The 20,032-nt window shown below is 55.5% G+C and overlaps 1 protein-coding gene across 1 annotated transcript; it reads left to right on the top strand.

Moving 5' to 3' along the window:
• The first annotated feature begins 1,535 nt into the window (after positions 1-1,535).
• On the top strand, positions 1,536-11,888 carry MMP14 (matrix metallopeptidase 14). Its single transcript, XM_069595775.1, has 10 exons — positions 1,536-1,915; positions 5,827-5,975; positions 6,237-6,359; positions 6,705-7,012; positions 7,562-7,723; positions 7,999-8,159; positions 8,539-8,677; positions 8,799-8,949; positions 9,397-9,512; positions 9,874-11,888. The coding sequence occupies exons 1-10, from the start codon at positions 1,811-1,813 to the stop codon at positions 10,206-10,208; spliced, it is 1,749 nt and encodes a 582-aa protein (XP_069451876.1). The 5' UTR covers positions 1,536-1,810; the 3' UTR covers positions 10,209-11,888.
• The last annotated feature ends 8,144 nt before the right edge of the window (positions 11,889-20,032 follow it).

The following is a 20,032-nucleotide window of genomic DNA, read 5'->3' as shown; positions in this document are numbered from 1 at the left end:
AATGCATTTAATAAATATTTTGATGAAAAAGGCTTTCCAGCTGAGATCTACTTTTTGGCAAGAAAATAGTATCAATTTTCCTACACTTCAGATAGCTGGCCCTAGAGGATACTCCCACTGGGAAGGCCGACATGGGAAGAGCCAGCTTGGGTGTTGCATGTTCTGCTGAAGAGTTGGATCCTGAGGTTTCTGTGGTTCTGACTGAATTCCAAAGGTTGGTTGGTCCAGATTTCCCGACTTCCATTTGTGTAGGGGAGCCCTGAGGTGCTCAGTCCCCAAACAGTTACTGTGTAATGGGCACCTAGTAGCCACCATGTACTTCCATAAGTCCCTTAGCTGCACAGGCCCCGGGAAACCTTTCATTTTATTGGTCATGGCTCCCCCCATGGATTTCAGAGAGAAAAAGGACCCATTACAGTACAGAGTACTGGACTTTTCCATTTTCCTGCCACAAAATGTGATAGTTCCTGGATCTCTAGGATTTATGGAACTTTCTACCTGAAATAATTTCTGTCCAGCCTCCTTTTTTCCTTCCCTTATTTTCCCTCCCCTCTTCACCCCTGCCCTCCACTACCTCCTTCCTCTCTGGCTGACCAGTGCAATTCTTGGATCTTAGATTTTGCTGATGGTCGACTTTTCTGTCTCCCACACTTTTCCTGCTTCTGTTGTGTTGCTTTTCCAGATCTAGCCTTCAATCTCTTATCTGTCTCCCATTCCCACTGCCTGCTCTGGCCGGCCCTCCCCCTTCTCTACATACCTCCATCTTTTGTTCTGAGTCTAGGCCGCCCTTGAAGGAGGAGGGTATGCTCTCTAAGGGACCATCTCCTTTTCCATTGTAGAGGTGGAACCCCCATAGTCCTGACTCCCAGCCCCTCTTTTCTGCAATCTTACCAAACTTCATTTGTCTTTCCCCAGATGCCATCGCCTTGCACCCCTTTCCCGCTGTAGTTTAAGGAGCAATAGATCACAAAGGACAATAATAAAGGGAGTACGTGTGTCTTTCTACAAAGACAGGACCCCCAGATCCAACGTGGTGGGATTTGTCAGTGGGTAGTTGCATTTTGTTATTGTTGCATTCCCCCCCACAACCCCCTGCAGGGGAGGGACAGGTGGTTGTCAAGAACAAGGGACAAAAAATTCGATATGGTCAAGCCACAGGTCCCAGCAGACAAACCCCCAAACCAGGTCTCTTGAACATGGAAGACCCCACCACCACCATCCCAGACTGAGCTCCATGTTTGCCCCACTACTGAGCCTAGCACTTCCCACGGAAGTGAGACAAATGCTGAAAGCAGAGGAATCAAGCCACCCAAAATATGCTTAGAAGGAAAAAGTGTCCCACATCCCGTCCCCAGTCCCCCCAAGCCCCCCGCTCTCGGCCTCAACCCCTGCAGATGGCAGCCTCCACCACAGAAAGGCAACTTAGGAGTTTTGTTTTTTTTTTAACCCGACTTTTGGCTGTAATTGGATTCAGGCTGAAACAACCACGTCCGCACTGGGAAAGGAGGGCATAGGGGCGGGGGCGGAGGGAGGCTGTGGGAGAAGGGAGGGACCAGAGAAGAGAGCAAGAGAGGGCTCGCAATCCAGTTCGCCGACTAAGCAGAAGAAAGATCAAAAAACGGGAAAGAGGGGACGAGCAAACAGGCGTCTTCAAGACCGATCCCCTCATCTCCACGTGGACAGCGCTCTGGGCATCCAAATTCAGTGCCTACGGAAGACAAAGGCGCCCCGAGGGAGTGGCGGCGCGACCCCAGGGCTTGGGCCCGGCCGCGGAGCCCGCTTGGCCCGGCTGCCCGGACAGTCGCGGACCATGTCTCCCGCCCCACGACCCGCCTGCAGCCTGCTGCTCCCCGTGCTCACGCTCGCCTCCGCGCTCGCCTCCCTCAGCTCTGCCCAGAGCAGCTTCAGCCCCGAAGTAAGTGAGCTCCTCCGGCCCTGTCCGGAGTCGCGCCCGGGGAGGCGAGCCCGGGGGTCTCCAAGAGAACAGCCCCGGATCGGAGGGGCGAGCGCTCGGGATGCCGGCTCCTCCGGCCTGCAGGTTCCCCCTTCCTCTCCACTTCCTCTCCCTTCCGTCCTCATCTCCAAACTTTCAAGTCCATCGACTTTGCCTCCTCCAATCACCCCCCACCCCACTGCGCGCTGCCGACTTTCTGTCCCGTTCCTTTCCTTGGAAGAGCTTTCCAGCCGGAGCCCACTCCCCACCCCTCCCCAGCTCCCCTGGGCTCTAAGCTCAGTTCTGGAACGGGTCGGGAGCCTGATAAATATATGGACTCCGCTCAGAGCTCGCGCTGTCCTGGTTTCTTGTCCTGTGCTAGTTTGTTGTTCAACTTTCCAGCTCGCAGGCGCTCGGCCGGCCGCGAGGCTCAGGGGATCGCGGCCCGGGCCCCCCACGCTGCGCCCTCCGCCGCCGCCTCCCGGGCGGTCCCGACCCTCTTCGGACACATCGGCTGCCAGGTGCGGTCGGGGGCGTACGGCGGAGCGGCCCTGGCCCCCAACCCACCCCCGCCTCCGCGAGCGGTCCCTCAGCGTCCCGGCCGCAGCCCTGGCGTCGAGGGTCACGGCGCTGGCGCCCTGGCCAGCGTTTCCGGACACACAAAGCTCTCCTTGTGAGCTGGGGGCTCGACCCGGCCGCCGCCTCCTCGTCCCGCTCCCCCTTCGGCGCCTTTAGGCTTTTTGGTTAATTGCTTTTTTATGTTAATTGCACGGAGACTTGGGGGTGTTGTACGGGGAGCGGGGTAAGGGCCTGGTCCAGGGCGCCCGCACAGGTCTTCGCTGACTCCGTTGCCCCCGCCTCTCCACCCCAAAGCTGGCCCACCGGGCCCGGGAGGAAGCCGCGTGGGAGTTGTCTGAGGAAGTTTTTCCTCTCCCTCTCTTTTATTTTGGGGTGAAGGTGGGAGACGGATTTGATCAGTTTCTTATTTTGGGCCATCCCAACCCACTCAGCCCGGCCAGGGCCTGGGTGCGGTCGGGAGGGGCAGGGAAGGGCCCCTGAGCAGGGGGAGGGGATCTGGACTTGGCTTCCTCCCTCCTTGTCCCGGCTCTGGTTCCACCCCCGGAGGAAACCTCTCCAGAAAGAACACACTCTCTCTGTCCTGAAGGGATGTGAGGCTGACAGAAGTGTGGCCCTCGGAAGGGGGCGACCAGGGAGAGTGAAAATCTGCCCGGACTAAGCCCGATTTAGTCCAGGAAGAGGCACCCTGTTTCCAGGCCTGGAGTCTTCATCAGAGGCCTAAAGCGGAGAGCTCCTAACAAAAGGAGCCTGGGCATCTGGGGGGCTTCCCGCTGCCAACTTCACCAGCCCTGCCTTCCTTCCCTTCCCTGCCCCACTAGGTCCCCCAGAGGAGGGGCGGCAGACCTGGCTCTGTTTTAAGTGGATCATGGGCATTCGCGATGCCAGAACCACCGTTTGCTTCTGAGCCATGGAGGGATGGGAGGCAGAAGGAGGGAGGAGCAGGCCCAGAGGCTGGGATCCAGGGCCTGCAGAAGAGCCAGAGATCCCCCTCAACTCCTCTTCAGGATGCTTAGGCCAGAGAAGTGGGCCAGGAGTGGAAAGGGGTTCCTTGTCCTTGACTTCCCCCAGGGGAATACCTTGCACCTCTCAATTTTCAAGACAAAGCCAGCCAACTGAGTTCTCTGATCCTACTGAGTTGCTCTCTCTCCGGGCCTGTCTGGAGGGAGAGAGAGCTGGGATGGCCCGTGCCCTCAGGCGCCGTCTCCCTTCTAGCACCTCCGGAGTCCTGCACCAGCTTCCGGATGGACAGCCCTCTCCTCCCCTTGGCCAATCTGGCACTCGGCCCTTCCCCCACTCGGCCGCAGACACTAGAGTCCTCTCTTCTGTGGTTCAGACCTCATAGTCTCCTCTGTGGTTCTTGCTTTGCTCAGAGCCTAGGCCTGGGAGGAGGAGAGGAATGGGGGGCACTTCCTTTCCAGGACTTGCGGCTCACTCGACTCCAGAAAGTCCCTTTCTTGACTAAGTCCCCACCTTTCTCTACTGGATATGGATAGGGTAGAGGTTGATGGGTGTGAATATTCAGACCTGTCTGCCTCCTTGAAAGACTCTTCACGATGAGGGATTTATCCCAGAGCTCCCGGATGTGGGTTTCCCCCACCTTTCTGCTGCCCTCCCTTCTGTCCTCCTGCCCTAGGAGCTTTGCCCCCCTGAGGGTTTCAGGGCCTGACCTCCGTCTTCCTGCCAGCTCCAACAGCAGTGGGCCATTCCCATCTTTTCTCAAAGTTGAAGCAGCTGCTCCCCTAACAGAGGGCATAAGCCCAGGGGTGTGACTACCCCACAGGTGAGGCCAGGGGCAGAGGGAGTTTCCTGCATACTTGGGCACAGGGCCACAGCAGGTCTCCTGCAGGCACTAGCTGTGGCATCAGTCAGCACAAGTCAGGGCAGGTTTAGAGCTCCCCAGAGAGCAGCCCGGGATAGGAGCCTCCTGCTCTGCTCCCCAGAGGTTAAACTTTGCTCCCCCTCCCCCACCCCGAGGAGGGGCTCTCAGAGCGGGTGGTGCTGGGGTTGTTCTGGCCAGGCCTGTTGGCTGAGGAAAAGCTGGGTTGTTTACATCTTGATCCCTAACTCCCCGTCATCAGCCTTGGGGGATCACTTCCCAGAACCGTGTTGCAATTCTTGTCCCTGCGGGCTCAGGTCCCCAGTCAGCTGCTCCTGAATCACCCCCAGCCCCAATGCAAGTGCACTGCTCCATCCCTAAGGCCTGGCCCTGGAGGGAAGGGTCACATGCAGAGCCATCCTAATGACCTGGAGTAGGGGATGCACCTCTGCTCCAAGTTCCTTTCCCAGAAAGCTGCAGCCCCCCTACCCTGGCCTCTTCTAAGAACAAAGCTGGAGCAGGGACTAGAGTTAGGGTTAGAAATATCTCCCCATCGAGGTTCTGAGCATGTTTATGTTCCATATATAACTTGACTCATTTTACTTTTCCAACCTTAGGAAACACTCTATTGTTCTTAGAATAAAGGCTGAATTTTTCCTCAACAGGGTTTTGCAGTGTGTGTACCTTTCAATCAAACACCAAAAATATAATGTATGTTAAGGTAATATGCCACCCTTTATATTATGAACAATTCAAATCATACCTGAAATAAATTACAGTTACCAAAATACTAAATAAAAACTCACCCTAATGCTAACCACCACCTCAATCTCCCACTCCTCTTTTGAGAACCTTAAATAGGATGTTAGGTCCCAAGTCCTCGGTCTCATGCTGCCTGGGTAGAGACAGTGGCAGGATCCTGGCTCTTTGTCTAGTCACATCCCCACCACCTCCAAAGACCCCAGCTTCCTCTGTCAGCAGTCAGCCTGAGCCCTAGCTTCTTTTCTGCCCTCCTTCCAAAAAGATCTCAGAGCTGTGTATATCCTGGAGGCATGCCTGTCCCAGGAGAACCTCGTGCCAGGCCTCAAAGTGGAGCCCCCTCAGCCTCTCCCTTCTCCATCTACCATGGGACACACCCCAGCCTCAGGTAGAACATGCAGTATTAACAAGAACACTGACAGAGGAGAGAGCTGGAAGGGATCTCGGCTCTTAGAAGACATCCTAGAACTCAGTTAAACACCAGGGCTTCCATCAGAAGGGTTACAGCCAAAGCGCGGAGCTGTGGCTCCCCACCCCTCCAAGAGGATCAGCCATACTAGGACCTGGGCCAGAGTTTGGGTCCAGCCTGGGAGTTCTTCCAGACCCATTGCCAGAGCCAGGCTGGGAGCTCATGGCCCTTTCCACGCCAAGCCAAGCGTGTGTTCCAGGTGCCGTGAGGAGGCAGGGGCTCCCCTTGGGCCAGGTGGGGATGCTCCAAGCCACACCTCTTTCCCCACAGGCCTGGCTGCAGCAGTATGGCTACCTGCCCCCTGGAGACCTGCGGACCCACACACAGCGCTCACCCCAGTCCCTCTCAGCTGCCATCGCTGCCATGCAGAGGTTCTACGGCCTGCGAGTGACAGGCAAGGCTGATGCAGACACCATGAAGTAAGTGCTAGAACCTAGCGGGAATTCTGCCCAGCACCCACCCATGTGACACAGCAGAGAGGTTGCCACCTGAATACCTAGCCCTGCCCCTGCACCTCATCCCCAGAAGATGATCCTGACGCTCTCCTGCTCACCCGAACCTCATGATCTTACCTCTTCCCCACACTGACCCTGGGGCCAGACATTCCCCCTCTCCTCTGAAGACCGGCGTTCTTTCATGTACTCTCCTGACCACAATCCCCACACTCCAACCCACCCCAGGGCCATGAGGCGCCCCCGCTGTGGTGTTCCAGACAAGTTTGGGGCTGAAATCAAGGCCAATGTTCGAAGGAAGCGCTATGCCATCCAGGGACTCAAATGGCAGCATAATGAGATCACTTTCTGGTGAGTCCAACAGGCAAGTGGCCTTTCTCACATCACGTTACCCTTCCCTATCAGGGATGCTTAGAGACTCAGAGGCCCCCTTCCCTACTCACCCCTGTTCCTGCAAAGCATCCTTGGGAGTAGGGAGGAAAATGGCTCCCATCCTGGAGAGAGGTGCAGTCCCTGGAGGGTATATTCCAGGGCCAGAAGGCCCTCAGTTCTTGGGGCAGAGGCATCATGAGACGGCAGGAAGCGCCGGGTCAGACAAAGATGGCTGGGCGGCTCAGTCAGACCTGGGAGAGTACAGGGAAGGAGAGTTTTGCCCCTAACACACTCCCATCCTCTCCCCACGTGGCTGGACCTCAGCATCCAGAACTACACCCCCAAGGTGGGCGAGTATGCCACATTTGAGGCCATCCGCAAGGCATTCCGAGTGTGGGAGAGTGCCACGCCACTGCGCTTCCGAGAGGTACCCTATGCCTACATCCGTGAGGGCCACGAGAAGCAGGCCGACATCATGATCTTCTTTGCTGAGGGCTTCCATGGTGACAGCACGCCTTTTGATGGCGAGGGCGGCTTCCTGGCCCATGCCTACTTCCCAGGCCCCAACATTGGAGGGGACACCCACTTTGACTCTGCCGAGCCCTGGACTGTCCGGAATGAGGATCTAAATGGTGAGCGAGGTAGCCCTGGGTCTCTTATCCCTCGGAGAGTCAAGAGTCGTTTGCATGCGGGTTCTCTGGCCTCCTCCCCAAAACTCAGACTCCCCGCCCCCAAATCACAGGGCTTGTTGGGAACCACAGAGATCTCCTGGTCTGACTTCCAAGGCAGGCAGGAATCCTGTTTTGACCTATTTATATCTGGTCCCTCCATTCGCCCAATAATTGACTTCCCAGTCAAAGACATTGAAGCATCTGCATCAGCCACTTTTCCAGGCAAATGTCGTGTCTGGCTCCTGGGAGAAACTGAGGCCCAGATAGGACCTCGGCTTCTCTTAACACAACCCTCGCTGGAACTGGGATCCAGCCAGTCTCTCCTCTACCCAGAGGAGTTGCTGACTGGCTTTGTGCCTCATCTGCCAGATATGAGTCTGGAACTCAGGGTTTGGTCACTTCGGGTGGAAAATTTGGCAGGCAGGCTTCACTGTGAAACTTCTGATGGGGAAGCAGCGAGTCTGAGGGGAGGGACCCAGGCTGCCATCATAACCAGCCCCGTCCCTCCAGGGAATGACATCTTTCTGGTGGCTGTGCACGAGCTAGGCCATGCCCTGGGCCTTGAGCATTCCAACGATCCCTCGGCCATCATGGCGCCCTTTTACCAGTGGATGGACACAGAGAACTTCGTGCTGCCCGATGACGACCGCCGGGGCATCCAGCAACTTTATGGTAACTAACCTATGCCCACATCTGCTCCTTTCTCTCTGCTGCTTGTCTCCTCCAGCTCTCTCTGGCCTGGGCATTTCCCCCTCCCTCATGCCCTACAGTCTTCCCGTTCCCCCACCCCTGCCCCATGACTCCACCTCCATCGGCCCCACTTCTGACCCCACCCTTTCTGTCCTTTCCCAGCTGATTGCTTCAGTCTCCCCCCAAGGTGTTTTCTGCCCATGTGCCTGTCCTTTCCTCCTACTCTGCCAAAGTCTGAAATGCCCCTCATGTTCCAGGGAGTAAGTCAGGATCCCCCACCAAGATCCCCCCTCAACCCAGGACCACCTCCAGGCCTTCCATCCCCGATAAGCCCAAAAATCCCACCTACGGGCCCAACATCTGTGACGGGAACTTTGACACCGTGGCCATGCTTCGAGGGGAGATGTTTGTCTTCAAGGTAAGAGGAAGAGGTGGGCTGGTGTGGGGGACAAAAGGGCTCTATGACCGGGTGGCAGGGTGGGCACAGAAGCAGGAGGACGAAGCACTGTGAAAGTGAAGTCGCTCAGTCGTGTCCAACTCTCTGCGATCCCGTGGACTGTGGCCTACCAGGCTCCTTCATCCTTGGGATTTTAAGGCAAGAGTACTGGAGTGGGTTGCCATTGCCTTCTCCAGGAGATCTTCCTGACCCAGGGATCGAACCCGGGTCTCCCACATCGTAGGCAGACGCTTTACCATCTGAGCCACCAGGGATGTCAACCTATAAAACTGAGGCAATGGGGGAGTTTTGGGGACTGAGCTGGAGGACAAAGCTAAAGACTGAATGAACTGCCTCCCAGGAGCGTTGGTTCTGGCGCGTGAGGAAAAACCAGGTGATGGATGGATACCCCATGCCCATTGGCCAGTTCTGGCGGGGCCTGCCCGCATCCATCAACACTGCCTATGAGAGGAAGGATGGCAAGTTTGTCTTCTTCAAAGGTAACCAGACATTCTACCGTAGTCTTTGGGTGTGGGCGGGGCTCCCTGAAGGAGCATGTTCCACTTGGCTCCTCCAAAGACCCAGGTGGAATGAGATCCTGCCCTCCCCTCCCCGCCCCAGGAGACAAGCACTGGGTGTTTGACGAAGCTTCCCTGGAGCCTGGGTACCCCAAGCACATTAAGGAGCTGGGCCGAGGACTGCCTACTGACAGGATTGATGCTGCTCTCTTCTGGATGCCCAACGGAAAGACCTATTTCTTCCGAGGAAACAAGTAAGACCACGCCTTCCTCCTCACACACCACCCACCAGATTCCCTCAATTCTAGTGGAAGACCCACTTGCCCCCCGAGATGTCTCCCTGAAGAAGGCACTGGCTGAGCCTCTGCTGTTGCCTAGCAACAGGCAGCCTCTGTTGGGTTCTGAGTGAGTGGGATATGACCCGGTCACCATCATTTTAGACCTGGTCATTTGACGCCTTCTGCCCCCAGCACCATGCCTCCGCCCCAGCTGCCAGGCACTGTCATTAAGGGCTGCTGGTGGCTCCTTGCAGCCTGGGCCCTCCCTTCCACCCCCAGCTTCCGCTGCTTTCAGCTCCAGGCCCTCATTAGTCAAAACCCCTGTCCCCCACCCTTTGCTCACTGGTGAATTCAGTCCCAGGTCACTCCCCTCGGAGAATGTGCCCAGTGTCAAGCCGCTTCCTTTCCCCGCCTCTCCTCTAGGTACTACCGTTTCAACGAGGAGCTCAGGATAGTGGAAAGTGAATACCCCAAAAACATCAAGGTCTGGGAAGGAATCCCTGAGTCTCCCAGAGGGTCGTTCATGGGCAGCGATGAAGGTGAGAGGGGCACGGGAGGTGTCAGTGAAGGTAGGACAGGCACAAGGAGTTAAGGAAGAGCAGGACGAAAGACCGAGAGTGTTGGGTAGAAAATGGATGATGCTGAGAACCGGGGAGCCCTGTGCCGGGCCCTCAGTGCTTCCTGCGTTTCAGACCCTTCGATCTGCCCCACTCTCTGAGCCTGGTGCTGTAGTTACCTGGCTTCACAGCTGAGGAGACGGGTGCTCAGAAAGGTGAGGGGATGAGCTCAGCGGGCTCGCACACTTACTGGTTTTCTTCCCCTCTGCTTCTCTCTTTGGCTCTGCTCCGGACACCGCGTCCACCTCCCGGCTTCCATGCCACCCTCTTGCTGACCCTGCAGTCTTCACTTACTTCTACAAGGGGAACAAGTACTGGAAATTCAACAACCAGAAGCTGAAGGTTGAGCCGGGCTACCCCAAGTCAGCCCTGCGGGACTGGATGGGCTGCCCGTCATCGGGGGGCCAGCCAGATGAGGGGACTGAGGAGGAGACGGAGGTGATCATCATCGAGGTGGACGAGGAAGGCAGCGGGGCAGTGAGCGCGGCCGCCGTGGTGCTCCCGGTGCTGCTGCTGCTGCTGGTGCTGGCGGTGGGCCTCGCCGTCTTCTTCTTCAGACGGCACGGGACCCCCAAGCGACTGCTCTATTGCCAGCGCTCCCTGCTGGACAAGGTCTGACCCCCACTGCCGCCCGCCCACTCCTACCACGAGGACTTTGCCTCTGAAGGCCAGTGGCAGCAGGTGGTGGTGGGTGGGCTGCTTCCGCCCGGCCCCAGCCCCAGCCCCAGCCCTCCCCCTGTCCCTTTTTCTCTGTCCCATGACTGGCCTCTCCCACCCTCCACGCTGGCATTGCTTCTTCCCTAGATGGGTCCCCCCGGGGGGCTGAGCAGGGGCCGCCCTCCCAGCCCCTGCCCCTCAGGGGCCCCCATGGCTTGGTGTGTGTTCAGCCCCATCTGAATGTCTGGGCTCTGCACTTGAAGGCAGGACCCTCAGACCTCGCTGGTAAAGGTCACATGGGGTCATCTGCTCCTTTTCCATTCCCTGACATACCTTTAACCTCTGAACTCTGACCTCAGGAGGCTCTGGGCACTTCAGCTCCGCGATCCCCTAGGTGTACCCAGTTGGCAGCCTCCCGCCACTCCCTCTGGCTAAAAGAAATCTAATCCTGTTGTGGTGGGAGGAGACCCTGAGTGAGAGAGTGTGGGTTACACAGCCCCCCCTAAGACCCTGGGAGGAAAGCTCAGCGAGGGCCAGTCCTCTCCACAAACACATGCCTCTGCCCCACCGGCCCCTGAGAACTTCCACAGAAGGAGCCTGAGCCATTGGGACTAAACTGGGGCTGCAGAAACCCTTGACAGCCCTACCCTCCCAAACGTTAGCCTCGGATGGGGCTGTCAAGGTTGGAAGAGCTGAGACCAGGGGTGCAGCCACCGGGGTGGGGCCCACGAGCCCCAGGGGGTGAGCCTGGAGGCCACAGAGAAAGAACCTCGCTCATAATGCAGGCAGCTGGGGTAGGGACCCAGGGGCAGAGTAGTCAGAGGGGACAGGGCAGGACCAAAAGGCAGACCAGGGAGGCACAACAGGAGTGGATGGCCGAGGGCCAGGCAGGGACGCCACAGGGTGGGCTGTGGCACCCGGGGGAGGGCACTTTTCATTGGCGCTCTCAGGAAGGGCTCGAGAGAGGCACACCTGCTCCTGTTTGGGTGCCCTGGCTTCAATCAGACAGCGTGGAGGGCAAGGCAGGCAGCCAGAGAAAGGGGCAGAGAGGGTGCCCGTCGGGGATCGGCGGCTCGGGACTTTCGTGAGAGCAGCGACCTAGTTAGGGAGCCGAGGATCAGCCGGCCTCAGCCATCTTCTGCAAAGGGGCACCTGCCTGGGCATTTGCGTCAGGTTAGCCCCTCACCTCCCGATGCCCCCTGCCACTCAGACCTTCCTACAGGTGTCCTGCCCCCACTCCCACCCAGCCCACCCGTGTGAAGTCTCCTTCGGCCACCGAGGGTGGCCACGGTACCAGAGACTCGGGAGCGTGAGAGGCCCTGTGGGGGTGGTGAGAGGAAAGGGATGTCAGGGGTGGGGGCGCAGGGGGTGGGAGAAATGGGTGAACGGTGCTGGCAGTTCGGCTAAAGTTGTCTTGTTTGGGGTTTTTGTTTTGTTTAATGTATATTTTATTATAATTATTATATATGAATTCCCTTCAAATCGTTCCTTTTTGTTAACAAGGGGCATGGGGTGGGGTGGGGGTGGGGGCAGAGGCATCCGACCCCAGGAACCTGCAGGGCGGGGCTGGGTCATTGCCCTCTAAGGACATTTTTGACCTTGTTCAACCTTTCCACAAAGAATAAACAGTGTTTCACATTCTTTGTGTGGCTGCAGTTTGTGCGCCTGGATGTGGCTGCGAGGGGAATGGAAAGCAGGGGGCCCTGCAGTGTTTTCCGTGAGGTGGGGTTTTGGTATTTTTCATAAAGGAATATGTTTATTCTCAGTGGACGAAAGGGATGCAGGCGCCAGAGCTGGGGGGGAGGCGGGCATGCTTTTGGGGGGCAGGGGAGTGGTCCACAGAGGCCAGCTACTGTACCCCAACCTGGCCTCTGAGGCCCAGGACTGCAAAGGCAAGAGGAAGTGGCCAAGCTGAGGCTACTCGGAAAATCTTCCTAAATTGCGTTACCCTGTCGTGTGACCCAGCCGCAGGCCCTCTGCTTCCTCAGGCCACGTGCTGGCTGCTGGGGGATCCCCCTACCACAGTCGGCCTAAGGCTCGGGGGCAGGCCCCTCTCCCCAGCCCTCAGGACCTCAGCCTCTACCAGGCCCGGGGCTCCCCTGCAGGGGCAGAAGAGACAGGAAGGGAGAAGGTTGCCGCACGGCCAGTTAGGAGCAGCCTATCTGGCCAAATGAGAGTCTCACCCCAGCTGCCTACGAGAGGCAGGATGGTCAGGTAGGAAGGGCAGAATGACAAGGCTTTGTTTCCTCTTTCCCTAGAAACTGATGCCCTAGACAGGGTTCCCAGGCTGTCGACCCACCCTTCCACCAAAGCAGCCTGGAGGGAAGAATCAGCTGCTGAGTCAGCTCAGCTGAAGGGTAGCAGCGCTCATTCTTCCCTCCTTCCCTTCCTGCCTCAGCCCGGCCCTCCCCGGGCTCCAGCCCAGGCCCCCTCCACGGCCTGCCTCCAAGAGCCCTGGCCCCACCTAGGCCAGGCGTTCTATCCAGCTGCTATTCAGGGCTGGCGGGTGTGATTGCTTTGGCAGAAGGGGTACCCCACCTTCCTGCCAGCCAGGAACCCTGACCCTACGCCTGGCCTCCTGTGCCTCTCCTGCCAACAGCTGTTTGGCATAGCCTGTGCATCTCCGTGGAGTTGGATACCACCTCCCTGCCACCCTCACCAGAGGGGATGGGGACCCTGAGAAGTCAGGGGCGTCTGGGGGCAGTGGGGCCCATGCGTGTGGCAAGAAGCTCAAAGATGAGCTCATGGCCCCTTTGTGTTTTTGTGGCTCACATCTGGAGGCAATTACAGATGTTATCCAGTGGGAGTTCTGCAAAACACAGCTGGAGCCAGCGGAGGAGCACGGGGAGGGGAGGCTGCCAGAGGGAAGAGCGGGGGGAGCCTGGGGCTCCCGTGGCTGGACTGTGGTTTCCCCATCACGAGGAAATTGTTTGGCCCTGATTCTGGAATCACAAGATGCTCTCTGAAGCCAAGGGGGAGAGATGGAATGGAGGACCAGAGACAAAGGGGGAAGAGGTGGAAGAGGCTTCGCAAGCAGGGAGAATTGCAGGGTGGAGGCCACAAGTCCCGTGCTTCTGACGTGCCTTGGGTCTGAGGGATCCAGCCCAGTGAGGCAGCTGGGGGACCCCACCCGGCCCCAGCTGAGTGAACCATCAGGTTAGGCTGGGTGAGGGGAGACCAGAGGCCCCGTGGCTCCCGAGAGACCTGCAAACTGCATTCACTGGCCCTACCCTGCTTTGTCCATTGGGCCTGACCCAGTTTCTATGGTTCCAAGTTCCTTTATTCGAAAGCAGCACATGTGAGTTAGAGCAGCCAGGAGGGAGCCAAGGGGAATCTGCAAGGAGGTTTGGGCAAAACCCAGGGAAGCGGGCTCTCGGGAGACTGGACTGGGGGCAAACACAGAACACAGGCTATACTCTGCCCACCACAGCACCCCGCACGTTTCCAGGGGGAGCCACGGACACCCTTGGCCTCGCCTCCCTCCTGGGGGTTCCTGCCACCACCTGGGCCTGTGCCTCCAAGGCTGCCAGCCAGGCGCTGGGTCCATGGGATGGAAAAGAGAGGGGAAGCCCTAAGCGGAGCTGAGCTCTCTAGAGGAGAGGGGACTGAGCACAGTGACCCCCACACACAATCTGGCAGCTGTGCTGGTCCTTCCCCGTCCTTCCCCCTCAGCCCTCATCTCCCCACAGTCTGACGGACTTCCCAGTCCTCTCTTTACTCTGTACCCTGACTTCCTTTTCCAGCTAAAGGGAGGTGGTGGGAAACCAATACCTGCTGAGGTCCTCACACAACACTCAAGGACACAGGCACTGACATTGCCCCCATTTTACAGATGTGGAAACTGAGGCCCAGATAAGATTTGCTCAAGTTCCCAGCTTGGTAGTCCAAAATTAAAACCCAGTCCTGTCTGACTTTTTTTCCTATACAAGCAGATTCTGACCATGTCTCTTGGGGTCCCCTCCAGTGTGAACCCCCACGTAGCTGGGCGTGGGCAGGGCAGCGTGTGTTCTGTGGACTCTGTCAGCATGTGTGCGCTTGCCTGCTGTGCTATGTCACAGGAGCACAGGAGAGAAGGGCCGTTCCAAGGAATCTGCTTGGCCAGGAGTCGCCGTCCTTCCTAGGGGCAAGAACAGGTATTCTGATGGAACGGAAGAGGCATAGCACTGAGAAGCCGGAGGAACTGAATGGGACAAAGGCAGCAGCTAGGGGAGGGATGAGTGTGTGTACTAAGTCACTACAGTCGTGTCTGACTCACTGTGACCCCATGAACTGCAGCCCTCCTCAGTCCATGGGATTCTCTATGTAAGAATGCTGGAGCAGGTTGCCATTTCCTCCTCCAGGGATCTTTCTGACCCAGAGATAGATGGAACCCACATTTCCCGAAGCTCCTGTGCTGAAGGTGGGGGAGGGATGAGGGTGGCCAGAGTCTGAGGCAGGGGCCTAGGGGGAGGAGGAGCCCTTCAGGGTGGTTCCCGTACCCTGAGGCTCCAGGGAAACCCCAGGTGAGGTTGCTCCATTGTCCTGTGGTCCCCACACCCCCATCTAACCCACCCCCCAAATCTCTGCTTGCCTCCCTCAAACAGTCTTGGGAGACTGGGGAGACCCAGAGGCAGCCTTCTTCGAGGAGGCTGAGCAGCCAAGGCTTGGAAAGGAGGCGGGCCTGACTGGCCAGAAGCCACCTTCCAAATGAGCTCACACACATATTTTCCACCCTGGCCCAGGGCCGTGGCTGGGTGCCTTCCAGGCCAGCCTTCCCCAGGCAGGCCCAGCCCCCTCTGTCCTCCCCTATCCCTCACCAGACCTGGACCCTGCGGTTCCACAACAGGACTGGACACCCCAGGCCCAGGGCTGTCACCACACCCCAAGGGAGCAGATTTTCTGCCTCCGGACTAAGGCCAGGTCTCCCCAGGTTCCCTAACTCCAACGGGACTTTGTGGCTTAGAGAGGAAAAGACCAGTTTCCTGCGCCCAAAGACTCACACCTGGATAGCGAGGGGCCGTAGAGGGGAAAGAAGAGGTGACCACACTGTAGTGACTTGAAGGAAGCACTTCCTTAGCCTGAAGTAGCTCATTGACTCAGGGCCCGGGCCAGGTCTGGAAGCTGCCTCACCATGGATCACTTCCTGCACCCTCACTTGATTTCCCGCTAGGGCCACTTCCCTGCTCTGGGGCAGGATGGGGTCTGGGCAGCGCAAGGCCAGGCTGACCACAAAGCAGGGGAAAGACGGGGGCCTCGGAAGGGCCCAGCAGATTCACACACACGCGACAGGCTCCAGCTTATTTCGATCCAGCCTGTGGTCAAAGACGTCACCCTGCACCCAGCTTCCAGAGACATGTAGCCCCAGGTCAGCAAGCAAGATCAGGCCAGCAAGCAAGATCAATGCCTCAAAACACTCTCCTGGGCCTCACACTCAGTGCCTGGCTCTGTGCTAGGAGCGTGGCTGCCCTGACCCAATACCCTGGGTCCCACAATATTTTCCTGAGGTTCCATGAGTTTGTATATTCAGACACAGCAGAAATGTCATCCCATTGTGGATTCCAAGAATCCGGGCACTGCGGGGAGATCATACAGCCAGCCATTGCCCTTTCTGTGGAGGAATGACCAAGATTCGTTAACACAGCTGATCCCATCACAGCCACCGGACAAACATTCTGTTCTCACTCCTTACAAAAGAGTAGGATGGTGCTAGGTACACAAGAGCCCCTCTTAATAAAAGTTTGCTGACTTGAATTGGCAGTGAGAGCTGTGATGTACATACATAAACAGCTGTAGTTACGGACTTCCCTGGTGGTCCCAAGGCTAAGACTACGTGCTCCCAGTACAGGGGGCCAAGGTTTGATCCCTGGTCAGTGAACCATATCCTGCATGGCACAACTAAAGATCCCATGTGCCGAAACGAAGATCCAGCACAGTCAAATGAATAAATATTGTATATGTATGGCTAAGTCCCTTTGCTGTGCCCTTGAAACTATCACAACATTGTTAACTCGCTATACCCCAGTGCAAAATGGCTTACCAGGGCAAACAATCTGCCTGCAATGCCAGAGACCCAGGTTTGATCCCTGAGTCAGGATGATTCCCTGGAGAAGGGAATGACAACCCACTTCAGCATTCTTGCCTGGAGAATTCTATGGACAGAGGAGCCTGATGGGCTACAGTCCACGGGGTTGCAGAGTCGGACAAGACTGAGCAACTAACGTGCACATGCAATACAAAATAAAAAGTTTTCAATAAATAAATATTTTTAAAAAACAGCTGTAGTTGTGAAGACATAAGTATTCTATACATGTGCAAGAAGTATGTGACATAGTAAATGTATAGGTTAAAAAGCTATATGAGCTATATGCACTTGTTTATTACATTTTTAGAAATTTTACTGTATATTTCACCTCAATCTTTAAAAGGTTCAAAAAAGAAAGAAACTGTATTGAGGGAAGAGATTCATAACTCCGCAACAGCAGCTCTGTCCCTATAGACCTCCTCCTTATGTGCCAATCATACCCACTGCTCTGCTTAATCACTCAGTCCTGTCCGACTCTGTGCGACCCACAAACTGTAGCCAGCCAGGCTCCTCTGTCCATAGGGATTCTCCGGGCAGGAATACTGGAGTGGATTGCCACGCCCTCCTCCAGGGGATCTTCCCAATCCAGGGATCGAACCCAGGTCCTCCTTCGTTGCAGGCAGATTCTTTACCATCTGAGCCACCAGGGAAGCCCTAACCCCACAGCCTGCCCTTAATCGGAGGATGATTGGTATTGGGTTGTGTCAGCCCAGCTCTTATGGAAATACCAGTCCTCTAGGCTGCACACTCAGGACAGCCTGCACCAGGGCCCTGTAGCTCCGGCAGGAAGGTCTCTCTTCCCTTCATCTCTCTAAGCTTCATTCCAGGTGTCCTCAGAGTCTCTTCTCCACTCTACTGGCCTGTGCTCCAGAGGTCCTCCCAACTACCTCACGCCTGCACAAAACTGCCCATAAATTCTGGAGGGAGGAAAGCTGGAGAAGGGGACCAGAGGATCCCACCCCATCCTCTCAGGTTGGGAGCGGCCCAAACTGCAGCAGAGACCAGCTGGGCAGGGTTTGCAGGGTGGTAGCGCCCCCTCGTGCCAGGTGTTGGCACTGCAAACCAAGCCCGGAGAACTGAGAGGCGGAGGCAAAGCCTGCCACGCTCAGGGCCAAGGATACCGCCGGCCTGTCCCTTCCCACTTCGCAACTTCCACACTTCCACCCAGGCCACCTGTACTTAAACGGGTGGGACTATGGGCGCGACAGGATGACAAGCCTTAGTCTTCCAGCTGCAGAGAGGGAAAAGTCAAGAGTTTCCGTCGTCTGCCCCTTTATGGAGGTTGGTGAACAGCCCTGGAATAACTCCAGGAAGGAAGAGGGGAGGGGAGGGGTTGCAGGAGAGGGGTTCTGATAGAGGAGGTAAAGAGGGCCCTGGAGTCCCGGGCTCTGAGTTGCCACACTGCCCTCCCGTGGACGCCTCAGGCACTGACCTCTCCAGGATGCCTGAACCCTGGGCGCTTCAGGTTAGCGGCCGGTGGAGCTGCACTCGGGGATCTCAGGATGCTGGGGCAGAACCGCCTTTGGCCAAGGCAGGCAGGCCTCTGCGACTCCTGTAAGAGTGGACCATTTCTGTGCCGCTTCTCTGAGGCTTTTAGAGATCATGCCCAAGCCTTCTAGGGGGGTTTCTGACCTGCACCCATCCTTCCAAAGTCATCCACACTCGGGGGCCAGGAGACTCCTTTACTCCCTGTCTTACATTGATAAAAGTCTTAAATTTTGTGGTTCAAAAAAAATGCCTGGAGGTATATTGTGAATATCACTCTATTCTTGTCTGTTTATGCTAAAAATTTTCATTTGTTAAATAAGCATTTAAAATACACCAAATATTTTCAAAACAATCTTAGTTTTTAAATTTTTTAATATGCCAGAGGCCCTCTAAATGGACATGATTGAGGTTTCTCTCAAACCTCCAAGGGGTGTCCCCAACCCTGCATCTCATTCTTTCCAAAGCACAAGGAAACTTGCTCCTGACACCATGTGGTAGAGTCTTTAATCCCTACTCGCTTCCAACACAGAGGTTTCCCCATCTTGAAAAGCTCTCCTGGATTCTGCTGCGGCCTTGAATGATTTTTCTCATTTTCCCCTTTTCTCTCAAGCCAGTTTTCCAAAAGCTATCTGCATTCCTTCCCCAGTCACTTCTTTCTTTCTTTCGTTAATGTTTTGGCTGTGTGGCATGTGACATCTTAGTGGCTCGTGAGACCTTAGTCCCCCGAACCGGGATTGAACCTACACCCCCTGCGTTGGAAGCACTGAGTCTTAACCACTGGACCACCAGGGAAGTCCCCCTTGTCATTTCTTTTTAATCCAACCTCTACGTCTGCATCCCAATCAGGAATATACTGAAACATCTCCCGAAGAGGCCCTCATGATGACCCCTTTTGTCTAACCCCAGGCCTATTCTGCTTTCATTTTCTTTGGCCTTGTATCAGCATTTAACATGACTTGCTTCAAGAAGCTCCTATGCCCCTGTCTTCTGAGAAGTTCTGCCATCCTATAGTCGATGAATCACACTGCTGTCAAGGACTCCTGAAAGCCCAGGACTTGTGTCCCTCTGCCTCAACCCTACCTGCACCCTCAGCTTCTGTACCTTGCTCAGGGACTTTATTTGTCTTTATTTGTTATGTTAATTCCAGTTTCTGCCCTTCAGACTGTACAGAATAAAAACATTCTTGTTCCACACTACAGCTCTTCAAATATTTGGGTGTAGTTTCCATATATACAAACGCTCACTGAAGTTAAGCTTTTTATAGGTGAAGAGCCTTTCTCGTCCCATAAACAGCTTTCACATGAAGTAGCTTAGAGACCCCCTTACCATTCCCATCACCAGTCAGTCTTTAAAAGCATAGCTTCATAGAGAAGTGGTACCACACAGCAGTTAGGACAAGGACTCTGGAGTTACATCCGGGTTAGGATCCAACCTTTATGACTTACTGGTCAGGTGACCCTCAGCATGTTATGTATCTTCCCTGAGCATCAATTTCCTCATCTTTAAAATGGGGTTAATAACTCAAAAGGGAGTTGAGTGAATTAAAAGACATAATCTATGTGATGCCTACTATTGGCAGTCACGACTCACTCATTCATTCATTCAACAGACATATTGAGTATTTGTTTTATGCCAGACATTGCTTTTCACACTGGGGATTCACCGGTAAATGAATAGGCCCTTGCCCCCTATGGAACTTACTTCTTCTTCTTTTTTTTTAAGAATTCTCTCTTTTTAAAACATATTTATTTGGCTGTATCCAGGATTTTTGTGGCATCATGAAGGATCTTTCATTTTGGCACATGGAGGATTCTCTAGTTGTGGCACGGGCTTAACTGCTTTGTGGCACACGGGATCTTAGCTCCCTGACCAAGGACCAAACCTGTGTCCCCTGCATTGCAAAGCAGATGCTTAACCACTGGACCACCAGGGAAGTCTCCCCTATGGAACTTATATTCTTGTGAGTGTGCAGGGAACAAACATGATAAATGAGTAAAATATAGTATGTTAGATAATGATAAGAATTTTCCAAATTTTTAAGTTCTGAATCCTATTTGATAAACAATTGCACCTTTAAATCATTTTCATCTTTTACTATAAGCATCTAGATAGCATATTCAAAAGCAGAGACATTACTTTGCCAACTAAGGTCCGTCTAGTCAAGACTATGGTTTTTCCAGTGGTCATGTATGGATGTGAGAGTTGGACTGTGAAGAAGGCTGAGCGCCGAAGAATT

Source organism: Ovis canadensis, chromosome 7 (genome assembly GCF_042477335.2).
Source record: "Ovis canadensis isolate MfBH-ARS-UI-01 breed Bighorn chromosome 7, ARS-UI_OviCan_v2, whole genome shotgun sequence".
NCBI lineage: Eukaryota > Metazoa > Chordata > Mammalia > Artiodactyla > Bovidae > Ovis > Ovis canadensis.
This window is presented reverse-complemented; position numbering and strand designations above follow the sequence as displayed.